At 34.9% G+C, this 19,765-nt stretch overlaps 1 protein-coding gene across 1 annotated transcript; it reads left to right on the top strand.

The window, feature by feature from the left end:
* Nucleotides 1-12,929: 12,929 nt before the first annotated feature.
* LOC108372567 (ecdysone-induced protein 74EF-like) lies at nt 12,930-19,075 on the top strand (the record flags this gene model as incomplete). The annotated part of the gene is made up of 3 exons (XM_017628293.1): nt 12,930-13,085; nt 17,661-17,904; nt 18,013-19,075. Coding segments are annotated over 3 exons (1,463 nt in total), but the record flags the coding sequence as incomplete, so codon positions are not given.
* Between the last annotated feature and the right edge of the window lie 690 nt (nt 19,076-19,765).

Raw genomic sequence — 19,765 nt, 5'->3', positions numbered from 1 at the left:
ATTTATTCCAAACTTGGCACAGTTGTTGGCCTTGGTACAGCATACTAAATGGCCGAAAACTTTAAAAATCGGACAATAACCACGCCAAACCACAGTAAATATTAGAGCTAATTTATTCAAAATAGGTGCTTGAAAAAATTTTTTACCAAGAAATACGGTTATGATAAAATTTTGGAAAATGGGCGTGGGACCGCCCACTTATGATCACATATATGTATCTCGGTAACCGTTCGACCAATTTGTACCAAACTCGGTGTGGTTATTGTGCTTGGCAAACAAAAGCAAACCGTTGAAAATTATTGAAATCTTACTAAAATTACGGCCGCTTTTCATATAAAAGTAAATTTCAGAAATGCTTGAAACTTCAATATTTCGAAATTTAAGGACGCTAATTTACTCAAAATTGATACACCCCGGCTTACCATCTAGCGGTAGCTTTCGGAAAGGTGAGAAAACATATATTTAATAATTGTGCCGGGTATTTAATGTTCGGCTCCGCCCGAACATAGACTTTCTTACTTGTTCAAGTTATAAACTTTTTATAAGACTACTTTATTTTTTCGGAATAAGACCATAAGATTATTTATTTTGGTATATAAATTTTTAGTTCTTTTTGCTTTATTAACCGGGCAATTCTGGCTAAGAAAGTTGAAAGTCGTTTCTAAGACAATTGGTGGACAGTAGAAAAGTCAGTTTGAAAGACTTTGTTTATTCTTACAAAAAAAGCTGCCTTCCAACTTTAATGGTGAAAAATTCTTTTCACAGAAAGCACTTGCACATCATTTTCCTTGCACCGCGCCGCTCCAACAGTCGCAATAGCCGAGTTAGCAAAGCACCGACTCTTCATTCGTCGAGTCCTCAGGCAGCTCAGACTTTCTTTTAGTTTTAGGATTTTATTGCTTTAAAAAGGAAAATATTGTTTTTTTATTTCATTTAATATTCAGGAACTTATATTATATTTTTCTTTTTCTTATTTCATTTTTTTCTCTTTTTCAATTAATTTTCATTTAATTTTTAGGAACCTATTTTATTTTTTTTAATTGAATTTTCTGTTAATTGCTAGATCATAATATTGTTAAAAAGAAATAATTTTTAATTTCGTTTTATTTTTAGAAACTTATTTTATATTTTTTAATTACAATTTTTCTTTTTTTAAGTAAATTTTCTTTTAATTTTTAGTTCTTTATTGTTTTAAAAAGATATATATATTTCTAAATTTCATTTATTTTTTAGAAACCTATTTTTTTTCTTATTCTTTTGAAATAATTTTTCCCCTTCTTCTTGCTTAAATCTTCGTTACATTTCTAAGTTTATTGTTTTAAAGAGGAGCTTTTAAGCTCATTTAATTTTTAAGTACGTACTTTAATTTATCTTTTTTTATTTCATTTCTTTTTTTTTTAATATAACCTTCTGTTAATTTTTAGATTACACATATTATTTCAGAAAGAAAATTTAACTTAGCTTTTCTTTTCTTTTTTTAATTTAAAATTTTTCCTTTTAAATTTTTAAATTTTATTAACCCTGGACGTGCTTCTCTCTGAATTCATTTCCCTTTTTGTTTATTATTTGCAGCAGAGAATACTTAATATTATATTGTATTTAATATTTTGTTATTGTGTTTCAAAAGATATAAACAACTGAAAATCGTCAAATATTTTATGTTTGGTATTTACATTCAAAGGTGGTGCTAGTCGTTTCGACCAACAAAGCCCGCAGACAGTCTCAAAAGAGCGAAGCACTTCCAGGGTTAAGAGAAATATTTTTAGTATCGATTCCTTTTTAGCAAATCATATTTGTTTTTTCTTTTTTATTTAAGTTTCTTTTAAGCTGTAGTTTTTATTGTTTTAAAATTTGATGTAATTTTTAGAAGCTTTTATTTTTTTCTTCTTTTAAATAATTTTTTGTATTATATTTTGATTCAATTTTGAGATTTTATTGTTGTAAAAAGATTTTTTTTAAATTCATTTAATTGCTAAGCACTATCAATTTTATTTTATTTTTTATTTTTGAATATAACGTTCTTTTAATTTATAGGTGATACATGTTATATTAAATAGAAAAATATTTTTTTTAAATTAAATTTTTAAGTACCTCTTTAGTTTTTTCTTTATATTAATTATTTTTTTAATTAAACTTTTTCATAATTTTTGAATTTTATTGTTTGAAAAAGAAAAATAGTCTGTAAAATCATTTAACTTTTAGAAACATATATCGCTAGCTTAGAGTGAAAAGTTGCTAAGTCCACTTTTTATGAAAACTCATATTTTGATATAGGAGGCTAGAGAAATTGAATACGCATCGTTTCGAAAACTATAAAGGTACTTGTTTTATTTTTTCCTCTTCATGAGCACTAAAAGGAAAATTTGCTAAGTCCAAAAGAAGCACCACAAATCCGATAAGGCGAAAATAATACTACATCTTTTACTAAAAATATAAAATCCTTCTGATTCTTATGGAGTTTTGCCGTGCTTTAAACGCGCAAATTGTTTGATTCAAAGTCTTGCGAAATAGTTAAAGAAAATTGCTATAGGAAGATTTTTTCCTCTCCTGTAAAATTTTTAAAATGGGACTTAGCAACTTTTCTTTCTAAGCTAGCGATATCAATTTTTTAAAAAGAGAAATATCAATATTTTTTTTATTTCATTAAAATTTTAGAAAACTGATTGTTAATTGACAAACAGAATAAGGCTAAGTTGTCAAAATTGAAAGTTGTCTTACGAAAGATTCTGGTGAATTTAAAGATAGTCGCCAGAATTGCCCTAGTAGAGTCTTCTTGATACGAATCTATACGTCTTTATTAAAGCAATGGAATAAATAAGATAAAATAAATATCGACATATGGCTGTCGAAAGAAAGAAACTGAATAATGCTTACAGTGAAAATAGTTTTGTGGAAGATTGCCACCTGTTTGAAGATTTTAATTTGATTTAATTGATAAGATAAATTAAATACATATTGCAATATGGATATCAAAGTAAAGAGGTTTAGGAAAGGAAAGCAAAAATATTTTTGAGGGTTGCCACCTGTTTAAAATTTTTTATTCAATTCTAAAATTGGTTAAATAAATTAAACATTGTAATACGGGTATCAAACTAAAGAGGTTTAGTTGCTAGTATTTGATACAATTCTATAATAAATTTTTGTTGCTTCTATTTACTTTTGCTCCATCGTACACTTTGAATATTTAATAAAACCCCACGAAGACACGTAGATATACGAATAAATACATGTGTACATACATAAATATGTATACACCTGCAAACCAACTATTGGTAGCATACTTATTGCTATCATATGAGGAGCATATAGTGCTACTCATAAATGCATAATATCCACATTTCAATTTTGACTAGTTTCAATGAACATAGTCACGCAAAATTGCAATAAAATGCACACGCATACGTATGTAGGTGCACGTATGCTAGTTTTGTTTGGACGTGTGTATGGTACATACATTCATATGTATTTAGGAGTGACCATGTTGCAACACAGTTTGCTTTGGGTATTATCAATGTCAGCATAAAAGCTCTAACTGATATGCTCTTAAGTGCATTTCATGTTATCAATCATCAGAATAAAATGCTTTTGTTTTGTGTTTTCGATAAATATTCTGAAAGTTGTGTAGCAAGAGAGAAGATACCATATTCCAGTTTAATATGTATATACATAACTATAAGAGATTGAACATACATATGTATTTAAGAATCAGGGAATCATTTGTGCACATACGTGAATTGGAATATAACGATAATTGTGAAAGTTTTTATTTTGAATTTTCTGCAGCAAACTCAAAATCAAGTTCTTTAGTATTTCCAAATAGTTAAATTCAGAAAACGGAGTTGAGTTGCCTGCATTTTGTGTAATTGTTAATAAGGCAAATTTTGTAATCCGAGGGAAAGTAAATACGAAAATTAATCTGCAAATAAACGGGTAAATTTCATTTAAGAATTTTTCATTCACCGAAAAGATTAACTTCACAGCTGGCTTCTAGAAAATTAGCTAGATAGTTAGATAGTTAGTAAACAGAATAATTGCCATTGCGACCCAGAAAGTGCCCAACCCTGACAGCTCAGGATGCTATCCGCCTAACTGAAAACTCTTTACAGCACATTGCACTATGGTCTAAAATTTAGACTCTAAATTACTGTTTTCCGGGCCAAAACTAATTTTTTACATGTGTTAACACACATTTTTTCTTGTTTCTATATTTTAGATAACACAGAAAACATAGGAATGCTGTAAACAATTTTTTTGCTACCAAATAAATTATACGATTTTTCTGAAATCATAATTTTGCATAAGCCTAGGAAATTTTAGCTAGTTTTCGCTAAGTTACAGTTATTAAGGAACAATAGTATTATATCTTGTACGCCTATGTCATCATATTCTGTGTTGCGGTATATTGCGATTTCTGAGAAAGTGGATATTTTCGAAGGTAATTGTGATACTGTCAATAATGAACTATTTGCCGTTTGACCACTTCAAAACTTTTCAGAGGACAATTTTAGACTTTTCTGGTTATATATACGAATTTATATAATTTAGCAACATTTTTCAAAGATTGGCAATATTTATACAGGGTTTTATAACCAAATAGTATTTTTTTCTTTCATACGAATATTAAAAAACCGCATTCAAACTTTTTTAGTAAAACTAAAATTAAAAAGGGACCCCTTTAAACCCTGGGTCGTCAAGGCTTAGACATATTTTTTTACAAAAATGTGGGAAAACATCTACCTACCAATAAAAAAAACTCTTTGTTTTGACCGCAAAACAGGCATTAGGACCACAGTGCATTGGCATTAATTGTAAGAGTTGTCTACAATATGCACTTGGTTGGTATTTTTCTAAAAATAATTCATCAAGTAAAAAAATTAAACCGGAACTAGTCATATACCGCCAGGAAGTCACTAAATTTAAAATATTTAGTATGAAGAATTTTAATCAGAGTATAGTAGAGTTGCAAAAATATTGGAGCACTATCGATAGCATCCATGTTTAATTTTTTTTTTTAACATCGATGATTTTTTACTATCGATATTTTGAGAAGATATGCCATAATTAGAAAATTTATGGCGTAATAAACTCACAATCTTTATATTTAATTGAATTTTAATGTAAACGCGTGCGAATAACTGATTACTTATAAATTATGAATTATGAATTGTCAGTGCCGTTCGATCTTTTAAATGTACCTTGCACTTTCGCCGGCCTGCTTTAAAGATAAAATATTGAATTTATTAATAAGACAGTATTTACCAGTAGTGTATATACTTTTTAAAGTTTTCAAGATTTGGATAGCTTTACAAAAATATTTGAAAAAATAAAAATAGAATTGGATTTCGATATATATTAGAGGGCTGCATGAATGCATTCAAAACGGCTTATGAATTATTCATATACAAAACGAATGAATGATTTTGGCTTCAAATCTTTTTGAATTTTAGTGAATAGCTGTTCTGATATTTGTGTCGATATTACAATATTCAAACAAAGTGAAAATAAATTGAATTGAAATAAATGACAATTTTTTGTATGAATATCAAAAAATATTTTTTCTATGCACATATGTACAAACATACATATGTATGTATGTATGTATTGCTGCGCTCCTATCCCAGCAAACATTTGGAGTCATAAATGAGTCTTTAAGGAGTCCCATTTCGGAGCCTTTGTGCTCATTATGAGCTCATTTAAGAGTCCGAAATGAGGGTGTTTCCCTTCCTGCGAAGGTCGTCCTATATGAGCTTAAATTCATACATCAAATGAGCCTCAATATGAGTCATATTGGACTCTTATTGGCCTCACATACGGCTCATTTTGGACTCTTTTTGAAGCTCTTATTGGCCTCATAAATGCCTTCTTTCGGAGCTCCTTGTATGCTGTTCTGTGACTCTTATTGGCTTTATTCTTCAACTCTCTTAATGAACTTACTTTAGAGCCATGTTAGCATACATACATATATATGAACATATATTGCAGCATTCATGTAATAGCAGTTGCTGCAGCTAAATTTTGTTTATTTTTCCTTCCTAATTATTTTTCATATCTGTATAAACAAGTTTAGATATAAATATCTAGTCGTTATTGTTTTTATACTGGCACAAAGTGCTGGCTCACAACTTGGATCATATATGACTCCTAAAAGATTCATATAAGAGTAAAAAAATGTTTGTTTTTGAAACTCATACTTCTTACTTACCTAAGACTGCTTTCCGACTCATATATTCGGAGCGCTCAGAATATGTTTGCGGGGTATTATATACAAAAAACTTGTTTGTAGGACAAAACTTTTACCGGAAGGAGTTTGGATGATTTGAATGTTTTCTATTCATTCATTCACATTCTTCCATTTGATGGTAGAAAATATAAAACAAAATGTATATTCATAACTTACAAAATTCCAAACGCTGAGTGTTTTGTATGTGAAGTAAAATATTCAAATCTACTGTACTCTGTTTGGCCAGAAGTTTGAATGAATTCATGCAGCCCTCTAATATCAATTAAGTACATTTCTTACTCCCAAATTTAGGTGGCAACCCTATTCCGAAACACGCTGGAATGAATGGTACATATCTTGAGCGTACATGTACTGTGTTTACATAAAAAATGCTGATTGAAATTAACGAAAAAAAAAATTTTTATTACATAGAAACGTGGCAACCCCGATGGAAAATATTTTTTGACCAAATTTCTCAACAATACCTTTCATTTGATATCCATATTGCGAGGCTTTAGAAAAATTGTGCAGAATCGAAAATAAGTGGCACTGCTCTACCAGTGGCGGGTTTGAATATTTTTCACCCAGGCAATTCAGAATTTGCCGCACTTTTTCCGATAAGAATAATATTTTGAGGTAAAAGTACCAGTTTTGGAACGATTAGCAGTAAATAGTAATACATATTCAAGCTTATGTTATTTACTATACTTTGATTACAATTTTTAAGTAGAAAAAGTGGTATTTACCTTGAGTAAAGGTTTTCAACTTTTAAAGAAAGCCATCATCAACACAGTTTTTTCACTTGATAAGTTATAATCGCAAAAATACTAAATTAGTATTTTTAAATATTATCATTGAGATAATATCAAAAATACCTAACAGTGTTGTCCTATTTTCTGATTGCGTAATTGAATCTCAAATTTATGTCTTAAAATGTACAAACATAAATTCTACTTTCAGTGCAGCTAACCTGAAAAAAAGATTTTTGTTTAAGCTCAAATTTTGCCGCCCCTAATTTTACCACCCTAGGCACCTACCTGTGGTGCCTTTACGGTAAATCCGCCACTGGCTCTAACTATTCTCTTCGCCAATTTGTTACTCAATAACATTTTACCGTCACCTTGTCACTACATTTAACCATAATTGGCATTAATTATGCATTCGTATATAAGTGCATATCTGTGTTCATACCTACATAGTTCCAGCTCTAACTTAACTGCATACATACAAATATATTTTAGCGTGTCTTGCAAAAAGAAATTCCATCAATGCGCACAACAACTAAACTATTTGCCATGGCATACAAATAAATTTCATTTCAAATAAGTTAATGTGTTAGTATGATGATTTAAACAAGAAGTGAAGTGGAAGTTTGCTAATATGTTAGTTACTCATAATTACGAAATCAATCTACACATGAAAGTAATTCTCGTAATTAAATATCCAGATAGATATCAATGCAGGTAATTTTTTTTTTTTTAATACTCTAAGCTAGTCTCACAAACAAGTATAACGCCAATCAGAATTGCATCCAAAGAGTAATGCTTAATCCGTAGCGGAGATGGTATGACCCTGATTTGATGTTTTGACGCCTTACCTTCAGTGGGCCATTTCATATAATTTTTTTAGTATATCCGCCGCAGCGGAGTGCATAGAGGCTTGAGCTAGCAATAGGTAGGACCAACATCTAGTCCTTATTTGCCGTTCGGAGATTGTGCTAACCTGTACGTTCCTCTATTTGTGTGCCGAAATCCAGATGCAAACCACGAATTAGATAAGAGCTCGGACAAACACTTAACAGAAACTTGTGTACCAAATATTTATTTACCCTTTTTTATGAGTAGTTTGATTTGAGATTTGTGGCTTTTGGTGAAGGTTGCTATCCAGCTCTCAAATACTTTGGCAAACAATCAGTCATAAATGTAAAGAGTCTTCAACAACAACGACACCATTAATATAAACGCCACATGGATGTCTTTTGGCAGCGATAACATCTTTGAATGTGATAGTGTGTCAGCAAACGATATACTGAGAAGTTTGTAAGGTGGTTCATTCCATAGAATTTAGTGAGTTAGGGATCATTTATTAAGGACGGTATTTCGTAGAAAAACTTACTAGTTTAAGTAGTAAATAGCATTGTTCCGAGCTCTGAGGATGACTATTATTCGTCAGGATAAAACTTATATTGTACCCATCGTAAGGCCGACATATTTTGAAATCAAATCATCCCTGGTCCTTGAGAGCTTAGAGAAGTTCAACTCCCTTGGTAAACGCAATAACATCAGACGGTCGTGGTTGCCTGGCCAANGTCCCAACACTAAAGAAGCAGCTCAGGGGGGGAGAGAAACAATATGAGGGACTTAAACTGGCATAGTTCGGAAGGAATACCTGCTGGGAGGGTACAACAAGAGGAAATTCCAGAGTTTATTAGCCTCCCAAAGGAGAAGCTGAGAATATTAACGGGTTTTCTTACAGGACACTGCAGACTAACAAGCCTATTCTGCGCTGGTAATAGAAAGTTTGTAACCGGTAAATAAAGTTACTGTCAATTTTTCAACCCTTTCCGCATTCTGTGTACTCTTGTAACCGGTAAATTTTGCTACCATCTCATAAGCTGGTAACAAAGTATTGCACCGTGAAATATGCAATGTCAGAAGTTGCACAATTCTTCATAGCTGAATTGCTGAATATTTTAACTGCATTACCAACGTACCTAGAATCGCGGTGACAGGAACTGGTAACATTTTTTGGTAATAAAATTTTCCGGTTACAAAATCTTCGGTAACGTGCAGAATAGACCTGTAAGAGAGATTCTGTATAAGCTGGGGATATAGGAAAATGACCTTTTCCGGTTCTGCGACTTTTCCAGCGAAACACCACTCCACATCCTCGTCGAGTGTGATGCAGTCAGCAGAAGACGTGATAGGAGTTTAGGCTCAATGTGACCGCAGGTGAAGGACATTCACTCCCTATCGCCCAAGAAAGTTATGGAACTTCCTGAGGGATATATGCTTGGAGGAAGTATTTTGAAGAGCCGGTGGCCTTAACTTAATTATATCCCTTACTTTCTTACTCGCTTAATGCTTTTATACTTATGACACGAGGCAGCAAACAAATTTTTTCTTATCCTCACCTAGTTGGAGTGCACGCCCGCCAAAGTAGGCTTTCCAGTGAATAACTACAGCCGCAGCTGTCGTCACGATGAAAATATCAAAAGGATCGACATTTTTTGTTTGCCAATTCCCGAGTCGCGATAAACTAACGAGGCAGAGGCCCTACTAGTGCTTGTTCTACTATCTGACGGATCTTAGCTCAAAGATCTTAGCAAACTACAATGCTTCATTGGAAAAATTAGATTGTTATTTTACTAGGTAAACGGTCGGAATCAGCATTCAGCCAACTAAATGGTATCACAAAAAAGATCTTTAGGTTTCAATCTACCTTACTCCAGGACATGGATAAGACCAGCCACCACAACCTAACCTAAACTAGTTAATATTACTTATTCTTGATTTTTATTGTGGAAGTTGCCGATGGTTTCGTGTTCCACCCAGATTTTTTTTTATAACAAAGGACATTGTTTGATAATTGGAAATTGTTTGTTGTTGTCGCTTTTATTATTTTTTGTTAATTTTCATTCTTCACTATGTGTCCGTTTCGAAATTGAACAATAATTCTTATATTGTAAGCTAGTGCACAAACACACACAAGTATTTGTCGAGCTTTTATTGGCACTAAAAGAAAATTCATTAAACTTTGTACGTATGTATGTACATACATATTGTCGTTTAAAGTACAAAACCGCGTATCAACCAAATGCAAAACCGCGTATGTGAGGTTGCATAAATTATTTTCTAGAGAGTAAAAACACTCATATTTCAAAATGGTTATTTTTTTATAAAGCAATCGCATTTCTGGCTAGTATATTTCAGGGCGAATGGATAACGAGTGAGCCAAGAGCTTGAGTGAGCAAATTCAATTTTTGGCAGCAAATGCCAGTTACGCGGTTTTGCAGAATGACGATACGCTCTTTTGTACTTTAAACGACGGTATGTATGTATGTAGAAATTCACGTGCAAGCAAAAGCATACATGTTCAACACGTCCTTCAAGAGGGCATTACCTCGAAATTTCCCGTTGCTCAGAAAAGGCAAAAACTGTTTCTCTGCTCATATTAATCATATAAGGAAGAGAAGGTTTTTCTGTTTTTTTAGCTACAATAAAAAAAAGCTTTTGCTTCTGCTTTTGCAGGAAGTTAACTAGGTGATCTCTAAAAATTCCTAACGTATAATATCGAAAATGGCAAATTTTTAATTAATACAATTTTGAGGAACATGTCCAAAGTGCATGCAAAGAAAATGAGATTTTCCCCTTTCACTTTTATAGGGCCATGCTGGCTTTGTGATACTGGCAGTTACCTGTATCGATTTTTTTGGCAAGGTGTCAATTAAAGGAACTTCAACGATTTTGACCGATTTCAATAAAGCGCACGCCACTCGTTTCTGTTCTCTGCCAACTGACGTCAATTGGGAATGCCAAGTGAAGCCAAATCATTTTCCACCTGGTCTTAACATTGCAGATGCGGCCTTAATCTTGAATCCGTACGCGTCCATTCGTACGACATCACCAGCGGAGGCGCTGAATTTTAATTCACTGCACTACGTCTATGTCGGAGCAAAGCTCATGGCAGCACATGGTTTCATTGTCTGCGATATTTGCCACCGCCTGCTTAATTTACCAGCACGGGCATGATGCATGACTTTCAATATGTGGGTTTTGTACGATGATAGAGGGATTTACTTCTCAATTGACTACCCAGTCCAGTTGGCAGGAAAGACTCTCCGTCGGAGTTCAATGCTGACGCTATTATCGGTGCACAGTGTGCCCTTTTTCAATTTTAGCGTGCCAAAAGTCGTAACTATTAAATGGATATACCTATGATATTGATGTTCTGTCAATACGGTGTTACGTCAAGAAAAAAGTCGAATAAATCCACACTTTGCGACAAACAAGTTGGAGTACAGCTGCAGAAAACGGGAATTCATACGAAAGCAGCGGCCCCATTTTAAACGAAACTGACAACAGATCTTACCGATAAACTCTTTTAATCTTTCATGGTCAGTGCCCCCTCCCACCTTGTCTAAAATATATTTCATTACAGCACCATTATTATCATCTTTTTCGCCTTTAAGCCACTCGTCAAAAAGTGCGCTTCGAATGACTGCCATGTTTATTAATGAAAATCAAAAATTTGTGCAGACTTTTGTAAAAAGTGCTTACGAAATCTAAAAGTAGAAATATTCCTTATTAGGTTGCATATAAACAGTAAAAATCTTAATGTTTTCACAATTACTTACTTTTTGGAATATTTTTTGTTTAAATATATAGAAAATTATCAATGTTCACTACAGCTTGGAAACTTAGTAAAAAAATTAGAAACAATTGAAACTAAACCACGCACAAATAATTATTTTAAAATAACTTCGCAAAAAAAAGTACTGCCACTTTAAAGTATGCGAAAAACTTCACGCTAAAAAAATAATATTTTTACGCGTCACAATGAGCAACGTTTGACACCGATTATTTTTGTTGTTGTTGTTTTTTCCTATGAATTTATTAGATGGACATAGTAGCCGAATATTTCTCAGCCAGAATGCCAAAAATCACGGCCATCTGAAATCATTTTATTTTGGACTTTTGGCACGCTAAAATTGAAAAAGGGCACAGTGTGCGGTGGTGAGTGCCGGAGCTCCAAAATGCTGACTTGTCTGCTTGATTATAGAAGATACTTTATTTTGTCCTCGTTCACATCCATTGTCTTTAGGTTTGCTTCCGTATCTAACTAGGAAAATGCGAAATAAACGTAACGTTTGTTTGTGTGCCGATGTAAAAATACTTTCCGGAGCGATTAGCACTGTGTGTTGATTCTCCTCTTGTTTTAAAATCAACAAAAAGATAGTATGTGTTGTTTCTCTTCTTGCCATTTTCGATTGGAACTTATGTATATTTGTATGTATGTATATTAAAAATTTTAAATTAAATAATGAATTAAATTGATTTCTACTCTTTGACCAGGCGGCAATTCTTTTGAAAAATATTTTAGAAATAAAGCTTACTTAAACATCTCGCGAGTTTCACCCATATTACGAAAAGTGAATTTCTAAACATGTGGCAACACTTTTCAAAATCAATTTTGAAATAAATATCATTTGCCAATTACTAAGCCTTGAAAAGTATTTTCGAAATAAACCCTTTTAAGCCTCTACCGTTTAATACCAATTTCAAACTATTTCGTAGAACTTTTTAATTAAATTGATTCCGAATTGCTAAACAGGTGACAAACCTCTTCGAAATTTTTAATTATGTAATAAAACCCTCTTAAACACTTTTCGATTGTCACTTACGTATGTATGTATGTATATTAAAAGGTTTCAATTAAACTACAAATTAAAATGATTTAACCTGTTTGAGCAGGCGGAAATCTTCTTCAAATATATTTTAGAAATAAAGCTTACCCAATCGTTTCGCGGTTTACGGCCATTAAAAAATAAAATATTACATTTTTAAAAAGAAGGCAACCCTCGTCAAAAATATTTTCGAAATAAAAGTGGACTTAATCCTTCAAACAAAAAAAAATAACCCGCGCTTTACTTCAATTCAATAAGTTTTTGACACAATAAAATTTAACTTTTTGTATGAAATTTAAACAGGAAAATATGTTGGTAATACGCCATGTATCCAAGTATCATCATTTTCACAGCCTTCAAGTGCAGCAACTGTTCTTATACCTGACAATATTACAATATCTGAGCCAGATATCGTACCAGACAAATTAGATGAAGCCGATGATGACGATGATGAGTTCAGTATTAAATAGAAGATTGGCTCGATAATGAAATACAAAGCTTTAATGATGATGACAGCGAAGACAAAGAGTCGATAATATAATAGTTAATTTATAGTACTTACCAAATAATAATCGCGTAATCTGCAGTTACTGTTTTCCTATAGAGTTTGATAAAACGCGTGGATACGTGGCGTATGAGTAACATAATTTCCTGCGTAAATTTCATACAACAAAATTAGCTTTTATTGTGTCTGAGAGAACCCACAGTGATATTTGGTCCCCAATTCGTGCCCAGAAACCCAACTGATTAGTATTTAATGAAATATTCAAGTGAATTTTTTAATAAAAACACAGTTTAAAGAAAATGTCAAAAGTCATTTTCTCCAGATTTCACCAATAATTTTTTTTTGTTTATTTCAAGATAATTGTATTTTAAACTTTAATACTCAATATATTGAATCCGACCTTGTCCGAGCTTTTGTTTAAGACGCGATTTTGTACCATATAATATTGAAAGTTTTTCTGAAGATGATTTGTTTAAATACATTTTTTGCAACCAAATTTGTGTAAGATACACGTATACATGATTATATTTATTATAATTTAATAGCAGTTTTATTAAAGCATTTTAAATACAAACTTAAAAAAACCTCAATTTTACGTGAATTTAATAAATATTTTTCGAATTCAACACATTTCATTTAATTTCAGAAGCCATATTGGATCGGACATTTTGTTTTTAGTTATTTGTATTTCAGATTCGAATTTAGCGACCCCAATAACTCTTAAAAAATATAGACATAAGCCATTCTTATTACTATTTTTAACAAAATTATTGTGTTTGATATTTTAGGTGCCGTATTGGATCGGCCATTTTGGCTTTTTTTTTGTATTTTGACTTCATTTTCGAATTCAGCGGCCTCAAAAACCCATGTAAACCTGAATTCATGTGAATATAGGTACTAATTTTTTGAATTGTTGGCACGAAATGGGTATTAAATATCACTGTGGGACGTTTGCCCCATCGGATTGGCCTGGCTGTTCACAAAAGGTCTTAAAATAGCCTTAAAAGTATTTTATAAAAAATCTGCGCGGCGAAGGATTTAATAAGGCGCTGGTATAAACTCAGCCTAGGCAGTAATTGATATTATGGATAGATACAGTGAGTACTAACAGATAAAAAAAAAACGTTACTCTGGGTCGATCGCATTGAATTTTGACGGCGGGCTCTTAGTCTATAAAGCAGTGCAGTCTTGTTTTATACTGTAACTGGCTTAGCGATTTTTGACGAATCCAATAAAGCACGCTAGTCGCTTCTCTTCTATGCCAATCGCGGATAATTTAAATGCCAACTAATGCCACTTCTCTACCCAGTCCTTTTAAGCTAAGTGTACACGGTAGAAAAAACAAACCGAGATTTAGACAAAAATCTCGCTAGAGACGTGTAAACACTCAATAGAGCTCTACGAGATACTCACCTACAAAGTCTATGTGAGAGTTTTTAACGAGACTTTTTCGCCGTGTACACAGTCCAACGAAGCTAGATCGAAAACTCTACGACAACTCTACGCTCTATTTAGCAAGCTAAATAGACTTTTTGCTCTACGGAGACGTATAGTAAAGTCTTGACAATGAACTTCATTACAGATTGTTAAATTTTGAAATGGCTACGACATTAAACCGTATATTCGATACAAGCACACCATTTTAAGTACACTTAGAACGTAGCCAAATAATGTACCGGGAATCATCCTCTTATCTTAATTGTCATTTCAATGGCTTTTCCAATAGCCTCCGTCCTTTGCAAAGGGGCATAATTAATGGTTAAAACATTTGAGCAGATGGTCTGGCACTCAGGCAACAGTCGTTGCTTGAGTTATCTGCTGTTTTGTCAGAGTGCCAGGCCACTTGCTCAATTTGGTGAATACCTACATATACATATATAGTAGTTTGGCTGGAACTGCTCGGAAAACTCCTTTCAAGGGAATTTTAAATATTAAAATTCTGAACACATTGAAAACGACGAGCTGCGGGCCACAGCTTCCAGTTTGTTATCTTCATTATCTAAACGCTTTGTCGATGGCGACATGATTTTTTTGAACGCGGCAGCGACATCATGAATTTGTATGAGTTTGACATAAAAGAAGAGGAAGAACCTTATCTGTCGCCGGAAAAATAGAAATAGATCTAATCTGGCCACAACCACAGCCGTCGCGTAGCCCGGTCGTCGCCAAAATAATTATCTACATAAGAGTACGTGTTAAAATAATTTGACAGCTGTAGTCCGTAGCTCGTCGTTTTCATTGTGTTCGGGCTATAAAGGTTGCTTGATGCGAGTCTAAAAGTACACATAGTACCGAAGAGAGAGGTTGCCATGTTTAATTTTTAGGTACATTTGTCTACTTTTAGGTAAATTTTTTTCGGCAAGTAAGTACAATTTGAAAGTTTAATACTTATCCATATTGCGATAATGTATTTTATGACGTCAGAAAATAGGTGAATGCTGTCAAATCGACGAAGGGTTAGCGCTCCGCTGATGGCATGATATAACATACAACAAGCGTTGACAACAATTCGAGATAGAAAACTAACTGTAGGCGTGAGGTAACTATTGCCTACCGTGTACACAGCTTGTAAAGTATGTAATAGATAAAAGTTGAGATTGCTCTGTTTTGTCTCTATCTAGAGTGAATATCTCCTAGAGTCGCTCGACTGTGTAATTAACTTAATTGAGAGAGGAGATTTTTATTTCAGTGAAACTCTAGAGACATTTCTCTACCGTGTACGTTTAGCTTTATCCTCTGTTACTACAGACCAGCGGGTTTGCATAGCTTTTATCCTAGATTTACAAAAATTTAATTTTTTTCAAGTGATATATTTTTACTATGAGAATTTGTTAATGCGCTCCTGAATTTTGAAGAGCAAAATTGTCATTTTGGATACATTCTCTTAACGGATCTCTGTTTATTTTTTAATACATAAATCGATACATACATGTATGCAGTTTTATTACCCGAAAGCATTAAACCTTACACTTTGTCTCCTCTCCTTTGTTTTGAATACAACTAATTTTAATTTTTCTTCTCACGCTCTTTCCAGTTCCGCGATATCAATTGTCCATGGCCGCCTTTGTAGGCAAATAAAAATCACTGTTTTGTGTAAATAAAAAAAATATATATATATATGTACAAAAAACGACTGACACCGAGAAGAACGACAACTGTCGCAAATCAATTTATATCAATCATAATTAAGTGTGAAATAACAACTTAAACGAAGCCAGCAAGTGAGCACAGTACTACGTCTGGCATGAGGAGGAAGGACTAGAAATTAACAACGGTGGACGTGCGTCGATGTAATTGGCAACATTTGAATTTGATTAATAGCAATATAGTAGCTGAAAACGGATGCTTGAGAGGCTGTAAAGTGAATAGCAAATGGGAGATAACACATTCTATTGTTAGTTATATAGATATCAAGCATAGCACTAATGCATACAGAAATTCAACATTTTTGATACTCGCTTATTTCGCTCCGCATACATACAATCTCCGGAAATTCAATTAGCTGCTGAACAGATAAATAACGAACTAAAATATTTGAGATTTTGCAACTTTCACTTTGCGTTTGCTATAGGCGTGCTCGAGCCACCAGCCAGCTGAACTACGAAATTCCTCCTGTATTTCATTGGCATTTAAGTAAGCAACCGAAAACCGCAAGAAAAGGAAGGAAGGCAGTTAAATTGCACAAATTAATAGTTTTCGTATAAACCACTAACTACAACTACAGCCACAATAATTGCTTCTTACTGAAACGGCTACCAGGCACATCAACAAAGATTTGCACTCGTCAACCGGTGGCCGACTGACGACAGCAGCCGACAAGTTAGCTAGTGGATTGACTGCCGTAATTCCCAACAGTTTCGACAAATCCAACACTGCATTGTCAAGCTGCAGGCACAAAAATCAACGCACATTTTGGGCCCACCCACTCACGCATACACTCATACACGCATACAGCACAAAGAATTGGCTGGCTGGCCTGGCTTGCTTTTATTGCCCACAACTGACAAGCCATACCAACCGGGAGACAAATTCAATATTGCTGCCGTTGTTTGGAGTTTATTAAATTGATTGGCCGTAACTAATTGAACGACCAAGCGAACGCATGCCAACGGCAACCAGAACAAGCAACAATAATAACCACAACTGTGCAGTTGTATAATTGTATACGAGCGTATGAACAGCAATGAAATTCCTGCTGCGGGCGCACAAAATACAGTGAAACAAAGCAAAAACAACATAGCTGCGAAAATTTTCAATTTTATACGCACACAACAACACTTCCACTAGCAGGCATACAGGTAAACTAATACACAACTACACCACCTTCATATATATATATATATATATATATATACAGTTAGGCACACATACACACACACGCTTCCATACATATATACACATTTTGAATACTAATAAATTAAGCAGCACGTAGGCGCACACGCACGCACCCAGACGCAAGCACCCGCACATTGCTTAATGATCACGATATTTCATTCAGTGTTCGGGTATAATTTAATTAGCCAAAATAGCGCAACGTTGGAAGCAGCTCAAGCAGCATATACTCAACCAGCAGCAACATAGGGGGGTGCAAGGTGACGAGCAGCAGCAGCAGCCGCTGCAGCCGCAAGCAAAATCACAAGCGCAATTGCACCAACAACAACAACAACAGCAGCAGCAATTACAGCCGCAGGCAAAGCCCCAGCCGCAGCAGGCGCTAGAGCAATTAGCTGGGCAAAAACATCAACTACTGCAGAAGCAACAACAACAGCAGCAGCAACAACAGCAGCAACAGCAAAAGCAGCAACAGCAAAAGCAGCCAGCTCAGCCGCCACTACCAAATCGTGTCGCGACTGTAGCTGTATCTGTACCAGCAACAACAAGCGTCACATCGACATTTAATACCGCTAACCCAACAACCACAACAATAACAACGGCAACAACGGCGGCCAGAGTCTTCTCGCGTTACGATAGCATTGAGGAGCTGCAGCAGCGTAAGAGCCGAAGTGGAAGCGCAATTGGAATAGCGTCAGTGGTCGGAGCACAGGGTGCACAAGGTGCTCGTGGTAGCATAGCGATCGGCAGTGGAGCTGGAGTGGGTGCTGGTGGTGCTGGTATTGGAATTGGCGGCAGTGGGAGTGGTTTATATGCATCTGCGGGAACGCGTTTACCAGTAGCAGGTGGCGGAAGCGGCAGCGGCGGCGGCGGCGGCGGTGTTGGTGTGCGCGGTTCACGGAGTGGTAGCATAGCAGTTGGCTTAGATGGTCATCGTACAGTGCTGAGTTCCAGTGGTGCAGGAGCAGGAGCATCCTCCGCGGTTAGTCAGCAGTTAGGTAGGGGTAGCGTGAATGGCTATTCATCGTCGGTAGCAGCAGCAGCAGCAGCAGCGGCGGCAGCAGGTGGTGGAGGTGTTGGTAGTGGCATTGGCGGCAGTAGTGGTGGCACACAATTGATAGGCGGTGGTACGACGACGGCGCGAGCGCGACTCTCGATTAGCTCACCATCAGGCGCTGGTGTAACAGCAGCAGCGGCAGCAACGCACGGTAGTCTAACAGCTGTGAATGATTTCTCTGGTACAGGGCTCTTAAGTATAGGTGGCGGTGTTGGTATAGCCGGTAGCGGCAGTGCCGTTGGTGTTGGCCCAGGCGGTGCTGGTACTGGTGTTGCAGCAAGCGGTGTAACCGGGGGTGCAGGAAGCGGTGGCGGTGGTGGTGTTCCTAAACGTCAGGGTAGCTTTTCCAACGTTTTCTCGAAATTAATCGACGGTATGCCTGCCGGTACAATGTTCTCCAAATTCAAGAGTGCCAATACGGCATCAACATCATTACAAAACATCACCGATGCTAATCCGATTAGCCAATACTTTGAGATCGGTAAGCAAGTGGCGTGTGCGGGTCCCGAACTAGTGTGGCGGATACATGACGGCTATCGGAAAAGTGATGGCAGGGTGAGTCGAAAATTATTGTTTACAAATTATCATCTAATAAGTACCTAAGTGCTATGTACATTTGTATGTTTATCCACGGTTTTTTGAAATTAAAGGCAAATCGGCTCGGTTATGAAAACTGGCAGCTTTGAAGTAACTATCCAAATTCACGCATATAAGATAACTAGATTTCCCTCACGCGCTTCGCTGATTGTAGGAACCTTCTGCCTGTTGCATTAGGTTTAATTTATTTCAAAAGCACTCAACATATATGTCTAGGCAGTTGGCTTATGGTATGACGCTGTTCTGTACAATAAAAAAAATCAAAAAAGTCGTAAAAGTTGAATCCTTTCCTTACTAATATTATAAATCCGAAAGTGAGTTTGTTTGTTTGCTACGCTTTTACGCTATAACTACTCAACCGATCTTCATGAAATTTTGTACATTGCTGCCATTTAGCCCAACTTAAAATATAGGATACATTTAATCTCGATTAGACAAGGGGGCCTGGCACCTCCCATACAAACAGAATTTTTCATACTGCATTTCTCAGGAAATATTTTTGATAGATTGCTGAAACTTGGTATGGAGATATATAAAATCATTATCTACTCATGGATGAGGGCTGCCGCCTTTTAAAAAAATCAAATTCAACTTCAATTAAGGGAGTTATTTATTTGAAAATTATATTAAAAAAATGCATGTCAGAAG

This window comes from Rhagoletis zephyria, unplaced genomic scaffold (assembly GCF_001687245.7).
Source record: "Rhagoletis zephyria isolate East Lansing unplaced genomic scaffold, Rhagoletis_zephyria_1.1 Rzeph_scaffold_05875, whole genome shotgun sequence".
NCBI lineage: Eukaryota > Metazoa > Arthropoda > Insecta > Diptera > Tephritidae > Rhagoletis > Rhagoletis zephyria.
This window is presented reverse-complemented; position numbering and strand designations above follow the sequence as displayed.